Source organism: Panthera tigris, chromosome D4 (genome assembly GCF_018350195.1).
Source record: "Panthera tigris isolate Pti1 chromosome D4, P.tigris_Pti1_mat1.1, whole genome shotgun sequence".
Taxonomy (NCBI): domain Eukaryota; kingdom Metazoa; phylum Chordata; class Mammalia; order Carnivora; family Felidae; genus Panthera; species Panthera tigris.
The window spans coordinates 25,267,151-25,283,377 of NC_056672.1; the positions used below are offsets into that span (position 1 = coordinate 25,267,151).

Sequence of the window (16,227 nt, forward strand, 5' to 3'; positions counted from 1 at the left end):
TCATTATTTTCCATAAGTTTGTTCTCTATATCTTGATTGTCTGTTCTGTCTCATCCATCCTTGCCACTGTGGCATCCATTGGAGATTGCAGCTCAGTTATAGCATTTTTTATTTAATCCTGACTAGCTTTTACTTCTTTTATCTCCACAGAAAAGGATTCTAATCTAGTTTTGACTCCAGGTAGTATTCTTATTGTTGTGATTCTAAATTCTGGTTCAGACGTCTTGCTTGTATCTGTGTTGGTTAAGTCCCTGGTTGTTGTTTCTTCCTGCTATTTCTTTCGGGGTGAATTCCTTTATTTAGTCATTTTGAAGGGAGAAAAGGAATTAATGGGTAAAGCAATTAAAATTAAAAAAATTAAAATTAAAAAATTAAAAGCAACACACACATACAAATTAAATAAATGATCCTAATCCTAGGTGTGTTTTGGTCTGGGTGTTGAAAGGGGCTTGATAGGGGCGCCTGGGTGGCGCAGTCGGTTAAGCGTCCGACTTCAGCCAGGTCACGATCTCGCGGTCCTGAGTTCGAGCCCCGCGTCAGGCTCTGGGCTGATGGCTCGGAGCCTGGAGCCTGTTTCCGATTCTGTGTCTCCCTCTCTCTCTGCCCCTCCCCCGTTCATGCCCTGTCTCTCTCTGTCCCAAAAATAAATACAAAACGTTGAAAAAAAAAATTTAAAAAAAAAAATTAAAAAAAAAAAATAAAAAAAAAATAAAAAAAAAATAAAAAAAAAAAGAAAGGGGCTTGATAGATTAGAGAAAAAAGGGGAAAGAAAGAAAAAAAGAGGAAATCATTTGAAAATTTGAAAATGAGTACACTGAAGTAGAATAAAATGAAATGATGGAAGTAAAATAGAATTTGAAAAAATTTACACAAAGGTATAAAATATAGTAGAAAAAAATTAAAGAAAAATATTTTTAATAAAAATTGAAAATAAAAATTTTTTTCTCTCTCTGTATTCAAGAAAAAGAAAAGAAATGAAAAAGAGAAAAAAGAAAAAATAAAATTGAATAGATGGACTGGTGAACAGACTGAAATATGATTGAAATTACTTCATTTTCCCCTAGAAGTTAAACTATGAATTGCTTTACAGTCCATGAACTAAGCAGGTGGAGCGACTTGTGTTCCTGAAAAGCGAGGTTAGCCCAGTTGGGCAGAGCTTAGTGTAACATCTCCTTTCTCCACTAGATGGCACTGCTAGCCTACTGGGGCAGATTGTTGTGGCGCTTGTAGGTGTGTATGCGCATGCGAGGGAGTGGTGAAAATGGTGTCACCCGGCTACCCAGTCTTCAGCACCAGAACTCTGCTCTCCCTGATCAGCAATCAAGCACCTGTCCTTTTTCCTCAGCTTCTGTACACTCCCCGCCTTTACACAATCTGTGACCAAGTCCCAGGCAGCACCTCCCTCCTGAGTTTTATCTCAAATGCGGCTGTTTTTCCCGACCCCTCACTTTTGGGGGACTGCGGCTTTGACCTGTTCTGCCCCTCTGTGGGAGGATCTCACTGAGCAATGGCCAGGTGCCGGCCACACCCAGGAACATTGCAGGACCATGCTGCTGCCGATGCCTAGTGATTGTGGCCAGGTGCCAGCCTGCCCCAGAAAAAGTTCACATGACTGTGTGGCAGAAGCGTTTCAGGAATTATGGAAAATCACAACACACATCTGGCACCAGGCTTCACCCTTAAGGACCTTGTTCCAGCACCAGTGAATGTGGGTGTTCTCCCGGGTCCACTGGGGCCTTGCCTTTGGGGGATCCACACATCCTCTACCAGGTGTCCTTTCATCAGGGGAACTGCCTCTCCCCGTGTGGCCTGAAGAACCCCGGACTCCACTCTGCTCCTGGGGATTCACCCTTCCGACCAGAACACTGCCAGGTACTGAGCTGCAGCGTTTCAGACTCTGCGCTCCCCCTGTTTATACAGTCTTAATGGAACTTAAACCCTCTCCTTTCTCTTTTCTCCCTTTTTAGTTCAGTCCCTGTGGCTGTTCCACTTTTCCACTTTCTCTCCAGCTACTTTGGGGGGGGGGGTGCCTTTTCCGTATTCTTCCCCTGCCCCATCTCAGTCCTCTCTCCTCTTGCAAAAACAGCTCTCTGCCCTCTGTGGCTTGTCTCTCCCCCAGTTCACCTCTCCTCACTGAGTACCTGCTGAGTTCTGTGGTTCAGGTTGTGCAGATTGTTGTGTTAATCCTCAGGTCAGTTTTCTAGGTGTGCAGGATAGTTTAGTGTTGATCTGGTTGTATTTCATGGATGGGAGGCACACAAAAAACTTCCATGCTGTTCTGCCATCTTGGCTCCTCCCCCAGAATTTTAAATGTATGTGCAAGTTTCAGCAATTCCATTTCTAGAGATTTCTCCTATGAGTATGTTGTGTTAAGTGACACATGTAGATACTATTTACTGCAGCTTTTTTTTTCTTGCAAAAGATGGGATACAACATAAATAGAAGACTACTGAATAAATTATAGTATCCATATGATATGTACAAAAGAATGAAATCTGTATGTAGTAATTTAGAAAGTGCCCTAGAATATATATTTTTAATTTTTAAAGGATTTTTAAAGTGTATTTATTTATTTTGAGAGAGAGAGAGTGCTTGAGTGGGGTAGGGGCAGAGAGAGACAGAGAGAGATTCCAAGCAGGCTCCACTGTCAGCACAGAGCCTGACGCGAGGCTTGATCCCGTGAACTGTGAGATGGTGACCTGAGCTGAAATCAAGAATTGGATGTTCAACCGACTGAGCCACCCAGGTGTCCCCTTAGAATATATTATTAAGTAAGAAAGAGCTAGGTACAGAACAGTGTGCATAGTATGCTGTCATTTGTGAATCACGAGTACAGGGAGTTGACCCCTCTCCCAGCAATGGAGAATCCAGGAGGTGCTCTCCTGGGCACCTTGAGTAGATAGAACACACGATTCTGGTCCTGCTTTTGCTGGTGAAATTGCTGGTCCTCCCCTACCTGGGTGAACAGACCTAGATCCTCAGGGACTCATGCAGTGCTCACCCTTCTCCCTCACCATCAGCATGCCTGTGCCCACCTGTAGTGGTGAGAGCCATACTTTTTGATTCTTTGTAGATGAAGACTTCTTTCCTCCTGGATGCGGGCCTAAAGATTGTTGGGAGTTAGCGTTCACACTTACTTTTGTTTTATTCATACTCGATTAGTCTGTGTTGGCATTTATAGAAGCCCACTGAAGAAATAGAGAAATGGCTTTCAGTTCCACATTTGGAACTGGAAAATTCATCTTTAATCAGATAAAGATAAGCTGGTATGTCATACACCAAGGGTTTTTACAAAGTGGGTACCAGTGATCAGTGTATGAAATCCCGACAAGCCCAGGCTTGCTTTCATGTTTCAACTACCTTCTCGATTGCTAGCATAATCTGAGATTTTGATTACAGGTAGACTAGCTTTGTATGGAAAATATGTTGTCCAATCAAAGATTGATCATTTGGCCTTGCCTTGAGGCTTAGCAGAAGATGAGAAACATTCTTTTGGGGAGATAAGTCTCTATGTGTCTGTAGCATTTCTGTATGTCTTGAGAGGCAGTCACTGTGAATTTGTGCCAAGATTTGACTACAAGAATGTTCATTGCAAATGTGTTACTAATCATGAAACATGGGCAACATCCACTATGGCCAATCATTGGAGATAGATTAAATTATGGTACAGTCATATAATGGAATGCCTTGCAGCTATTTAAAAATGACGAGGTAGAAGAAAAGTTAACAACATTCAAAAGTGTTCATGATATATTAAGGGGAGAAAAGCTGTCCTCAAAATAAATCACAATAGTGATCTCATTTCAAAAGTATTACACACACACACACACATGCGCGCACACACACACACACACACACACACAGAATGTCTATACACCACGGATTATTAGCACTTGTTATATTTTTGTGATATGGGTAAAGTTTTTATTTTTTCTTGAGATTATATTTTTCTAAAACAAATATGATTGCTTTTGCAATAAAGCATCTAATAAAAGATGTTTTGAGAATGAATAGATGCAAAAATGTCTGTGAATGCTTTTTCTGGTTCAGCTGCAGTGTCTGATGCAGGAACCCACCTCCAGAACCTGAATCTCTTTTTGTCCTTCCAGGCCCTTGTGGGTACTGGCCAGTTGCTGGGGAAACTCTCTGGATCTCTGCCCTGTTCCTTGCTATTGATGTCTGGAAAATGTCTGTGCCATCCACCTGAGCAGAGACACTTGTAAAAACTTCTAACCTGAATATATCCACCCACCCCCACCTCAAGCATATTCCTGGTATTCCTGTTAAGTGGGAGGAGAAAACATTTAAGAAATTTATTTCATTTTCAGGTCATCTAGATGGCAAGCCCCCTGCCAATTTCAGGTGGAATTCGATTGAATTCTTTCTGAAATCTCCAGTAGCTTTTGAGAAAGAACTTTCTTGAGTGTCCAGCTGCAGCTTCCTGGGAGCACATGGTGCCTGTTTGAGAACCTTGGAGTCCGTTGCTATGGAAACAATAATCAAGTCAGATTGCCACAGGAGGACCTCTCCTGAGTCCCCAAGAACATATTGTTTCCTTCCGTTTGGTTCTGTTTGGTCCAAGTAGACACAGAAACCTTCACTTTCTGGATAACCTGTTTCCATGGCCAGGCATTGATGAATGGATGGTCAAAGAGGGCAAATCATTCTTAACTCTTTGTGGTGTCCTTCTCAGAAAGGTCAGATTGTATTTTGATGGGTGAATTCTAATGAGAAATAGAGTCTTTGTTTTGCACAAGTGCTTTAAGAGCTGGCCAACCTTTCCCATCAATGGGATTAAATTTATTATAGCTCCTAAGTAACAAATATGTCAGCTGATGGATGCTTCTGTAACTTGCAAGCTGCTGGAGCCAGAATCTGCTATGGTATGATCAGAGTTCACCTTGCATGCTCATCAGGCTTTCCTACCGTACTTTCAAGATATGAGGTATTTTTACAGTTCATATATATACCCACATATATACATATACATATACATATACATATACATATACATATACATATACTTTTTTTTATTTATTAAAAAAATTTTAAGTTTATTTTTGAGAGAACCAGGGAGAGATAGATAGATAGATAGAGAGAGAGAGAGAGAGCCCAGGCAGGGGAGGGGCAGATAGAGTGAGAGAGGGAGAATCCCAGGCCGGCTGTGGGCTGTCAGTGCAGAACCCCACATGGGACTTGAACTTGCAAACTATAAGATCATGACTTGAGCTGAAATCAAGAGTCAGATGCTTAACCGAGTGAGCCCCTCATTTGTATTTTTAATTCATATTCCAGCACTATAGTTCTATGAGGTCAAATGCTAATGTAAATTTTACTTTTATTTGAGACTTAGAAAAGCCGAGTGAATTTTCTCAAAATGCAGTACAGTGAAAGTACCATTATGTAGCGTAGCCTCAAGCAAACCAACACTTTCTTCAGCCAAGAGGTCACTCTTGGTGCTCTAGCTTCCCTGTTATTCCCTTCCGAAGCTCCATCATCACTGATCTTCCAGTCTGTGACCTGAAGCCAACCATCTTGAAAATCCCTGTGAAGAACAACATATAAATAAAAAGACTCAGCAAGATTATGAGGGAGAGAAAGGGTGATAAGGAGCAAACCAACCCCCATGTGGCTAAACAATGCCTTCTTCACATTCCAATTTATATTTCCTAAGCTTAAAGTCTTTTGAAACACCTAAGAATGTGTGGCAAATGGAAGCTTTTTTTTTTTCCAAAAATGTGTATTCTGCAAAAACTGAAAACAACCTAAATGTCCATCAGGAGCAGAATGGACAGATAAATAGTGGTACATTCATACGATGTAATGACAACAATAAAAGAGTGGCCCACTAGATAAAGCTAAAATACCTTATGCTGAAGCGAGAGACAAGCAGGCATTTGCTGTGTGATTCCATTTATATGAAGTTCCATCTGAGCTGTTTATCTGAACCAATCTTGGGAGGGGGAAAAGAAAATCCGGCTTTTCTGGGAGGGGCGGGTAGATTCCCAGGGAACTTTCTGAAATCATGGAAACATGCTCCATCTTGATTGGGATGATAGCCACACGGGTGCATCCGTTTGTCCAAACTCATCAAACTGTACACTTAGAATCTGTGCATTTACCATATATATATTATACTTCAATGACAAAAAGGAGTGTATTTTATAGCCTTTCTCAGGGAGGCATTCTTCTAAGTGCTTTACATGACTTAACTCATTTACTTGTCATAAAAAATATGGGGGAGGAGATAGGTTGATTTTGATTTTACAGATGGGGAAAATGAGGCATAGAGAGGTCATTGGAATTTCTAAGGTAATGGAACAAGTGTCCAGGGCCAGGGTTTGAACCCTGGCAGTTCAGCTCCAGAGGTGGATTCTTAGCTGCTGAAACATACTCCCTTCCACCCCTGTCAGCAGCACCAATTGGCTTGTTGTTTTCCATTTTCTATAAGAGCTTTTCCAAATCCAATAGCAGAACAGTTGCTCATTTAAGCACAAGGAATCTGGCTGTTTAAAATACACCTATTTATATTGGGGATTAGGATTTTTTAAAATTTGCTAAAAAAAATTTTTTTTTTGAAGCGGGGATTAGGATGCTTTTAACGATTCCATTTAGCTTCAACATAGGAAACATTAGTAAATAGTAGACTGGCCTTGCAGGTTATCAGGAAGGCCAGGCTCCTGAACTTGGCTTGCTAATCATCGTACCATACAGTGTTACAAGACAAGCAAACAAGACGTACCTGATGTTGCCAACAGATGGAATATGAAAGTGATTCAGGCATTGAGCTTGAAAGAAGACTTATCCAGTTTAGTTTGTTACAACTTACGGTAGTTTATCATAAAGAGAAAAATTAGCCATGACACCAAAGTGTTAACTGTGGCTAACTATGGGGACTACATAGAGGTTGGAAGAAAGTTTCCAATCTCTCAGTCATACACTTGCATACCATTTGCAATTTTTATCACGAGTATGAATTTTTGATGAGATTTTTAAAAGTTTTTAAAAGTGATCCAATTAACTGTTCCTGCTTATGTGAAAGTCAGCCATTTGGCTGACCTTTGTCATTGTTTATTCAATGCATGAGAAGATATTTATTGAATGTCTGCTAGATGCTAGGTGCTAGGTATTGGAGATACACATAGGAATTGATAGTCTAGTGGACAGACAGACATATGGGCAAACAATTATGGAATGAGGTGGATAGTCTGCAGTTGAAGGGACTTAGATTAGACCAAGGAATACTGCCCCCAACTCTCCTCTTAGCCATTATAATCTACGGGTTTGGTGACTCTAATGTGACTGGGGTAGGGGGTGGCTAGAGGAGATGGAAACATTTCTGAATGACCTAGGATTCTACAATCCTCTTACTTTATGGAAATTACTGGAAGCATGCCCAGCACATGGAAGATGTAGGGCTGATCCTGCATATTAACATAGCTTGCAAGTCATAGGTTTTTCCCTAATCTTGGTTTCTCATGGTAAAGTGGCTGGTTGTCCATTGCCAGAGGACTATATTAAGAGGTTGTCATTTAAATGCTTTTCTCTCTTCTGTGATTACAGGCTGTATCCCCACTATTAGAAACTTGTCCTCCCATTTTGCAAAAGGCATAACGTGTAAAAGGGGATGGCTTGGTGCAGACCCATTGTTTATTTTCTAGAGTCCCTTGAAATGAAAATGCCAAGTAGTCCACTAATGACTGAGGTTGAAATTAATCACTCTACATCCAGAGGTCAATCACATTGCCTTGTAGTATAAAAGGAAACATAATTATCATAAGCTTATGCTGTCTTAAGGTCCAGAAAAAGAAGGGCTAAGTGTATACTTTCCTTCCTGCCTGACCTTAAAACATTTTTCAAAATTAAGTAACAGGTTGTAAAAAAGTAGCTTTTCTCAGGACCATATGGTTCATTAGCACCATATGGTGCACCTGTTCCAGACATTTCTTAAGTCCTGTGCTCCTGCCTATTTAAAATGTGAACGATTGCCTCCCCTTCCCGGCCTCCAGTACACTTAGGGTAGTTCCTGGCACACTGTGTCCGTCAATACCTCCTTTACAAGCAGGGCTGATTTGGGAATTGTTCTGTAATTGGAAGTCAGTCTCACTGGGCAAGTGTACACTTTAAGCCCTTCACAGTGGCCTACCAGCCTCATGAAACTACAGAAATATAAAGCAATGAGTTGGGAGCATTTTCAAAATGAATGCATGTTAGTAATCTGGGTAGTTACGGAGACCTTCTCACTCAGACTTCACTGCTTGGGTATACTGATTTTACCAATGGAATATAAAAAAAATCAAAGAAAATTCTCCATACCCCATGGCTACAATTTATTCTTTGCTGGGACTGTAAGGCCTCCGCAGGCCCAGAGAATTTGTTTGGAACCATAGTTTCTGGATTGGTGAGAGAAATGCCATTTCTGGTTCCCTCTCCTTTTGCAAACCGACGGAAAATGAGAATAAGCAGCAGAAAAGCAAACTTTCATTTTCATTAAAAGTAGGAAATACTCATAGCTGGACCCACAATACTGTGTTTAAAAAAGGGCTTTCAGGGGCGCCTGGATGGCTCAGTTGGTTAAGTGTCCAGCTTTGGCTTAGGTCATGATCTCACCGCTCATGAGTTCAAGCCCCACATAGGGCTTTGTGCTGACAGCTCAGGGCCTGGAGCCTGCTTTGGATTCTGTCTCCCTCTCTCTCTGCCCCTCCCCCACTTGCTCTCTCTCTCTCTCTCTCTCTCTCTCTCTCTCTCTCTCTCTGTCTCTCTCTCCTCAAATATAAATAAAAACATTTGAAAAAAAGGGCTTTCAGATTAGTGAAAGCTGTATTGGTGTCAAGATAGACACAGAGAGAAGTCTGGGGACTTCAAATTTCATGGGCAGACTAGACAGAGTGTAGAATTCTTCAAAATAGATGTCACAGCCTTGTCTTGAAAGAAGCTCGGGGTGCATAGATTCACAGCAACATGCTGTCAGCATTGAGTGACCTCAGACAACAATTGAATGAACATATAGGAAGCATACAGATGTCCCAACTTTGCCATCTTAGAGGACTATGGGTAGGTTAGTGTAGGACAAACCAGGAGGAACAAACAGCCCTCTAGCTTTTATGTTTGCCAAAGAAGAGTGGAGACATCACCATGTACCAAAAATTCCATGAAGTGGTTTCACTGGGAGGAGGGAAACTTTCAACCAGTCCCGAGCCATTCAACATGGACAGGGGATTGATAAGGTTTCTGGATGCAACAAGTCCAAAGTGGTCACCAACTCGTTCGTCTGGTCCGTACCCTTATTATTCTTTCTCATATGACTCAGGAATAATATGCCCTCCTCAGTTTAAGGATGGAAAGTATTAAAAAAGAAATCCGCATGAGATTTATGTGAACATGTAGCATTTGACAAGAAATATCACACCTACACACAGAGGTAGATGAATAAAACACATTGGAAAGATTATATCACAAAGCAGGTAAAAGTCAAGACAACATATTTCTCCAAGAAGCAATCTGGCAACATATACTAACACCAAATATATGTGTCACTTTAGTGGACCTAGAAAACCATCTTATAGAATTGCACTGTCTAATATGGTAGCTACTAATAATTGAATTGTGGAACTATTTCATATGTGGAACTGAGGAACTAAAATTTTACTTTAACAACTGATACTCATTTCAGTTATTGGAAAGCTTTTGAGTGTGTTTGGAACAATTTGGGTGTATGCATTTCCTTTTCAACTGTAAATTTTATGGAATCTAAATATAGACCGAGTATTGCCAATGAAAATATAGTGTCTTAGTGTATGCTCTAGGTATAAAATATATACTAGATTTTAAAGGATAGTTCAATAAAAAGAATATAAAATAATTCATTAAAATGATAATATCATGGATATATTGGGTCAAATACATTATTAAAATTAATCTTACCAGTTTCTTTGTACATTTTTAAAGTGGTCACTAGAAAATTTTATATCACATGTGACTTCCATTATACTTCTGTCAGATAGCACTGCTATAGAATAAAATCACTAATATGCAAAGTAAGTGGGCAGATATGATTCAAAGTAGTCCTCAAACAACCCCCAAAGTGGATCCTTGTCCTGAACGGAGTGGTTAATGCAGATACATAATATGTCAAGGAATATTATGATGCCTTTGAAAAAAATTATTAAAGTTTTGCCAGTGGACTTGAATATTCACAAAGTATTATTATAGAAGAAAAGTAAACTATAGAGAAATGTGAGTAGCTCCAGTATGGTAAAATCCTCAATGATAGATATGTTTATAAAATATGACCCGAACGTGAAAGGGAAGTACAGAAAGCTATATATCAGGTTATCTAACTAGGGTTACCCATGTGTGGTAGGCCAGAGACAGGGAAGAGGAGGGAAGGAGAAAGAAAATAAGATATTTAACTCTCTCTCTCTCTCACAGACACACCACACACATACACACACACACACACATACACACACACACACACACACGTGGGAAGGGAAGGCTAGAGCTAGAACTATATATAATAACTTGGTAGGAATGTCCAAAGTATATTGCCAAGTGAAAAGAAGTTGAAGGTGATATGTAAGTAGACTCATTCTAGCTATGTAGAAGCAACAACTCCTCAACACTCTTATGTGTGTTTGAAGAAAGGTCTGTGTGTGTTTGTCCCTTTTTATTACAAATGGGTATTACATTCTGCACTTGAAAAAAGAAGACTTGAAGAAACAGGACAGTGAGGATTAAGTTTTCCTTGAAATAAAAGAGTTTGGAGAAGAGCCATCAACATCCAAAGAACGATAATGGCAACAGGTGGACTTTGCAAATTAGTTGGCCAGAGAGGCATGCTAGAAACAACAAATCTCTTTGAGAAGGAATAAGAAGAGAGTGTCAGGAATAAAACAACATAGGAAAATACAAAGAATTAAAATGAGGAAAAAAAGAGTTAGAAACACATTAGTCATAGTAGACCAGAGAGAACCAACATATGAATAACTGGCACCCTTGACGTACTACATCACGGGCTTTTATGAAGGGTGACACAAAAACACAGAGAGCAGAGGGAAAAGTCATGCAAATATGTTTTCCTAAAATAAAGTCTAAATTTTGCAAGGGCACATGAGTTCCAAGAATAATTTGATACAAATGATCAATAGTTATAAATATCCTAGTATATTATACTTAAGATAAAGAGTCTTTTCAGGGCACCTGGGTGGTTCAGTAGGTTAAGTGCCTGACTTTCTCTCAGGTCTTGGAGCCTGGAGCCTGCTTCAGATTCTGTGTCTCCTTCTCTCTCTGTCCCCTGCCCCCCCTCACACTCTCTCTCTTTCTCTGTCAAAAATAAATAAACATTAAAAAAATTTTAAGAATCCTTTGGGTATTTAATTTCATCCTTTACCACCACCGCCACACACACACACACACACACACACACACACACACACACCAAGGTATTTACATATATATTTCAAAAAATTGTGCATGAACAAGAAAGAAAGCATAAATAAAATAAATTACTTCAGGTATTCCCAAACCTTTTCCCGCATTTTTTCTTACTTGTGAATCACCTTTTGGCTCAGTCATTGGTGTTTGTGTTTCCTCACACAATGTGGTCTTTGAGCTATTAAGAGAATTGGCAATGAGCATTTCATTAAAGAGCACCCTGCCATTGACTCTGGATTCTTCTTCTGACACATATCAAATCTCAGAACCCATTAAGGTTCTTCTTTGATACTCAGTAAGCGACTTTGATGCTGATTCTTTCCTGGTTAATGGAAGTATTGGTGGAAGGGTTTCAATAACCAGGAATTATTCCTCTTCTCAAATGGTCCTTAAGTGGCCTTTGGAATGAAAAGTAGTGCCATTTTCCAGTGTTGTCACCAGTAACATAACCAAATTTATGCATGAGTAGGCTTTCAGTTACACTCTATAACATGTTGACACATTGAAGAGAGACATGGAAATCATGCATCCACATAGTATATCATGTTGTTTCTTCAAAATACTCACTATCCCTCCCGAGGACAGGATAATTCATCCATAACCATTGACATTGTGCTTGTCATATGATTAACTTCAGGTAATGGAAGGTAGTAGAAGTGAAGGGTTCTCCCTAGCAGAAAATTTAAGGGCCACCTTTCCCCCCTGTCCCAGTATACCCCACATAGTGGCTGCTCCTTTAGCCTGTGTTCTGGAAGTGAAGACAACATGAAATACAGCCCAAATCGACCCTCCATAAGCATATGGTGTGAGGGGAAAAATAAACTTGTAAGTCACCACGGTTTTTGGCTTATTTGTTATTACACCATAGTTTGGGGGTAAGCTGACTGGTCTACCTAAGCACATGGGATTTAAAACCTGGTTTTAGAATGGTCTAAATGTAATCCTGGTGCACTCTTGATTTCTGTAGGACCTCCCCAGGGTAGGCAATGACTGGGTGATAAACGATTCTCCATGTGAGATTCAAGGTCCAGGTGAATGCAGTGACCTCCCCTGAGATGTTTGAGAAGTGAGCCACTCTGGGTGTGGCTGAGCCATACTCCCGTTGTCATGAGCAACCATTTATATCTGTATTCTGGTCAAACTATCATAAAATTCTAGGGTCAGAAAACATCTCTGGGACTGGAGACACATCTTGAGATATCATAGTGGTTGTCAGTGGGGAAGGGTCTGGGGAAGGGAGGGCCGGAGAGGGGGATGATGCTGGAGATCTGCAGTGTTCATTCCTGTTTTTCTTCTTTCCAATGAAAGCTGATTCCATGATGGGACTTTCCATCTGTGAAGAACAGTTTTTCTTTTCCTCCCCAAAGTAGAAAATTCAGCAACTGTACCTAGAGTTCTGTTGGAGAAGTAGCTGAACTCAAAATGCATTAGGGATCCAACTGCAGTTCAGTGTTGGTGGAGTCAGCAATATGCAGCAGCCCCTTAAAGAAGTCAAGGTGTGGTTTCCTCCTGGGATGACGTCACCAGGACCATTGACAATAGTGCTGGTGGAAAGTGGAATAAAACAGTTAGTTGAGTCTTTGAAGACAGAGACAGTAGATGAGCAGAAGATGACACATTAAAAGTAGCAAAGGGCAGGAAGCTGATTTCTTCCCTCACATTCAGGTTAGGGTGGATTAAGGACAGAGGCACCAGAGAATTAGTTTTTGACTCTGAAATCCTGTTTGGACTCAAGGATTCCCCCTCTGTCTTCCAGAATAAACAAAGAATCAATCCTCATAAAACACCTGCACCTTAAGAAGGGCACCTAGGGTAGGGATATTGATTTTTCAGATAGAAACTATAGAGGGTGAGAGTGGCCAGTAAGGGTCACTGGTGGTCCGTCATGCACTGTAGCCCAACATCATCACTGTCACCATGTCATCAGGACAGCCTGCACGGCTTGATCCCCTTGAAAGAGAGGCAGTGCCAGCTAGCTAGTCAAGGGCATGGGCTCTGTGGGCAGAAAAACCTAAATTTTGTATCTTGATTGTGCTTACATTCATTTTGCTTGGGAAAGTGGTAGAGCCTTCTCCAGCCCCAATTTTATCAAACACTAAAAAGAGCAATAGTTCCTAACTTATGCTGTGGTTTCAAGGTTTAAGTGTGAGAATTCATACAAAGTGCCTATCGCAAAGCTGGGGCATAAGAAATGCTTGCGCAGCACTAGCTAGTATTATAGATCCTAGTCTTAGCTGAGAAATGTCAAAATGAAAGGTGGTTTAGAATTGCTGCACAAGTTCTCATTTTTAAACAGTTATAAAGTTATAAAAAGAAGTGGGTTGCATCTTTAGGCCTAATATGTCTATTAATAATGGCAGAAGTTATAACCAAGAATACACTACCTGTTCAATAGACTTTGACAACAAGATACCACCTCAGTGGTGTTTGCAGGCAAACTGGAATTGAAGGCATTCTCCAAAATGAGATGGCAGTTGATGTCTACTGGGGTGCTGGAGAGCATCCCTGGAAGTGGAAAAGTGCCATTTATTTTATTAATTAATGTTACCGAGCCTTCCTTCTGTTCTTAGCTTCTCCACCATGCTCTGCACATTTCACTTGGCAATATGCTCAACAGCAGCTCTGCCTCTCAGCTTTCTGCGGTGGCATATGCTGCACATTTGGGTTGGAGGCATGCCCCCCCCCCCAAAAGCTGCCATTCTGTGGATTTGGGGAGATAGGACACAGAGGACGGCAGGCGGTACCTGCAATGCAGGCTGTCATGAAGCAGGCGACGGTCCCAGCGATCAGAGCTCTCACTGCCCCTGAGGCGATATCATGCTTTCTGGAAGGAGCCATGGATGCTGGGGAACATGAAAATATGAGATTAATGTTGAGATCGTTAATTAGAATTCCAAATTCCCAGACTCTGAGAACTGTTCTGAGGCTAGGCATGTCAGGTCAGTGACTTTTCTTTTTTTCCAAATTAGCTGGGAAAATCAAGATTCAAGAGCTTAGTGATGAATTAGCTGCGTGTCCAGAGAAGTTCTCTGACATGGGAGGAAGGGAAGAAACTTGTTCATACCAGAAGGCCCAGAGGCTTCCATTTTCTTTTCTTTTTTTTAAGTTTACTTATTTATTTTTGAGAGAGAGAGAGAGAGAGAGAGAGAGAGAGAGAGAGAGAGAGAGAGAGGAAGGGGGATGCAGAGAGAGAAGGAGGGAGAGAATCCCAACCAGTCTCTGGGCTGTCAGTGCAGAGCCCTACGCAGGCCTCAAACTCACAAACCGTGAGATCATGACCTGAGCCAAAATCAAGAGTTGGACACTCAACTAACTGAGCCACCCAGGCACCCCAGACTCTTCCATTTTCTACAGAGGAAACAAGTCCTAAGTTTTATCCTAAATTTCACCACAGTATATATGGCATGCAAGGCCAAACAAATTTCAAGGAAAGATCCAAAGATCTGCAACTCATCGTCACCATCTACTTCTGTGCAGACATCACTAACTATTCACAGCATTTTCCCACTTTCATTGGGCCTCAGAATCCTTCCTCACCTGGCCATTAGAAATCTACTGCAATTGGCATACAAAGTGGAACCTATCTCACCCCTGGGTGGAGAAGAACTTGTACATTTGGACAAATTCTTCCTGAGGTTGGCTTGGATATACATGGGAAAACTATATTGCAGAGCAGGGATAAAAAATGGACCCCAAAGGATTTATTCCTGTCCCAGGGCCTTTTTTTCCCCCGACACAAATAATGTTACAGAACAAGATGGATATTGAAAGTATGTTTATGTTACATACATTGTTGAAGTATATTCTTTTCACTTACTGAGTCCGCCGATCACTATTCCTAGGGAACCGAAATTAGCAAAGCCACAGAGAGCATAAGTGGCAATTGTCTCAGAACGAATCTGTAAATAAGCATAAACATATAGGTGTATACATGGTGTGACCCAGCTTAGTAAATCTGATATCCTAACTAGGCTTCCTTTTCTGACTATGAAATCAATATTGGCGAGTAAATGTGCAGTGCGTGATGTCAAACACCTGTTGGTTTGTAGACTCTTTTTTTCCATTTCCCCTTGAATTTTGAGAGAGAGAAAGGGGCTGTGTGGATTCGGAGACTCTCTATAAAGGAGTTGGAATTGGTAGTCTTGGCCTCTACAAACGCTACTTTCTGCCCAATGATAACTTTTTTTTAAGTTTATTTAGTTTGAGAGAGAGAGAGAGAGAGAGAGAGCAAGAGAGCACAGAAGGGTCAGAGAAAGAGAGAGAGGATCTCAAGCAGGCCACGCACTATCAGCATGGAGCCCAATGGAGGGCTAGAACTGGTGAAATGTGAGATCATGACTTGAGCCGAAGTCGGAAGCTTAAGTGACTGAGCCATCGAGGTGTCCCTGATGAAAACTTCTAATGTTCAGTATGACCTGGCCACCTGCTATAATGTGCCAGGCACAGTGCTAGCTACTGAAGATATAAAATTGGTCCCAGAAAATACTCACATTACATTTGTGAGACAAAGGACTTACTTAGAATGTATAAAGAGCTGTTATTATTTATTTATTTATTTTGAGAGAGAGAGAGAGACAGAGAGAGAGAATTCCAAGCAGGCTCTGTCCTGTCAGCACAGAGTCCAATATGGGGCATGAACTCATGAACCTTGAGATCGTGACCTGAGCCAAGATCCAGAGTTGGACATTCAACCAGCTGAGCCACCCTGGTACCCCAAGCTGTTATAATTTAATGAGAAGACAAGCACCCGATAAAAAACAGTTAAGGAGATTTCACAAAAGACACGTAAAT

General features: G+C 41.0%; 1 protein-coding gene across 1 annotated transcript in view; it reads right to left on the reverse strand.

The window, feature by feature from the left end:
* Nucleotides 1–5,239: 5,239 nt before the first annotated feature.
* The window catches only part of SLC28A3 (solute carrier family 28 member 3), a 60,595-nt gene continuing 49,607 nt past the window's right edge, over nt 5,240–16,227 (reverse strand). Inside the window, exons 15-19 of the mRNA XM_007087624.3 lie at nt 15,254–15,335; nt 14,181–14,279; nt 13,821–13,941; nt 12,825–12,980; nt 5,240–5,545 (exon numbers count right to left, since the gene is read on the reverse strand). Coding sequence (XP_007087686.1) covers nt 12,854–12,980; nt 13,821–13,941; nt 14,181–14,279; nt 15,254–15,335 — 429 coding nt within the window. The 3' untranslated portion in view covers nt 5,240–5,545; nt 12,825–12,853. The remainder of the gene's footprint in view (nt 5,546–12,824; nt 12,981–13,820; nt 13,942–14,180; nt 14,280–15,253; nt 15,336–16,227) is intronic.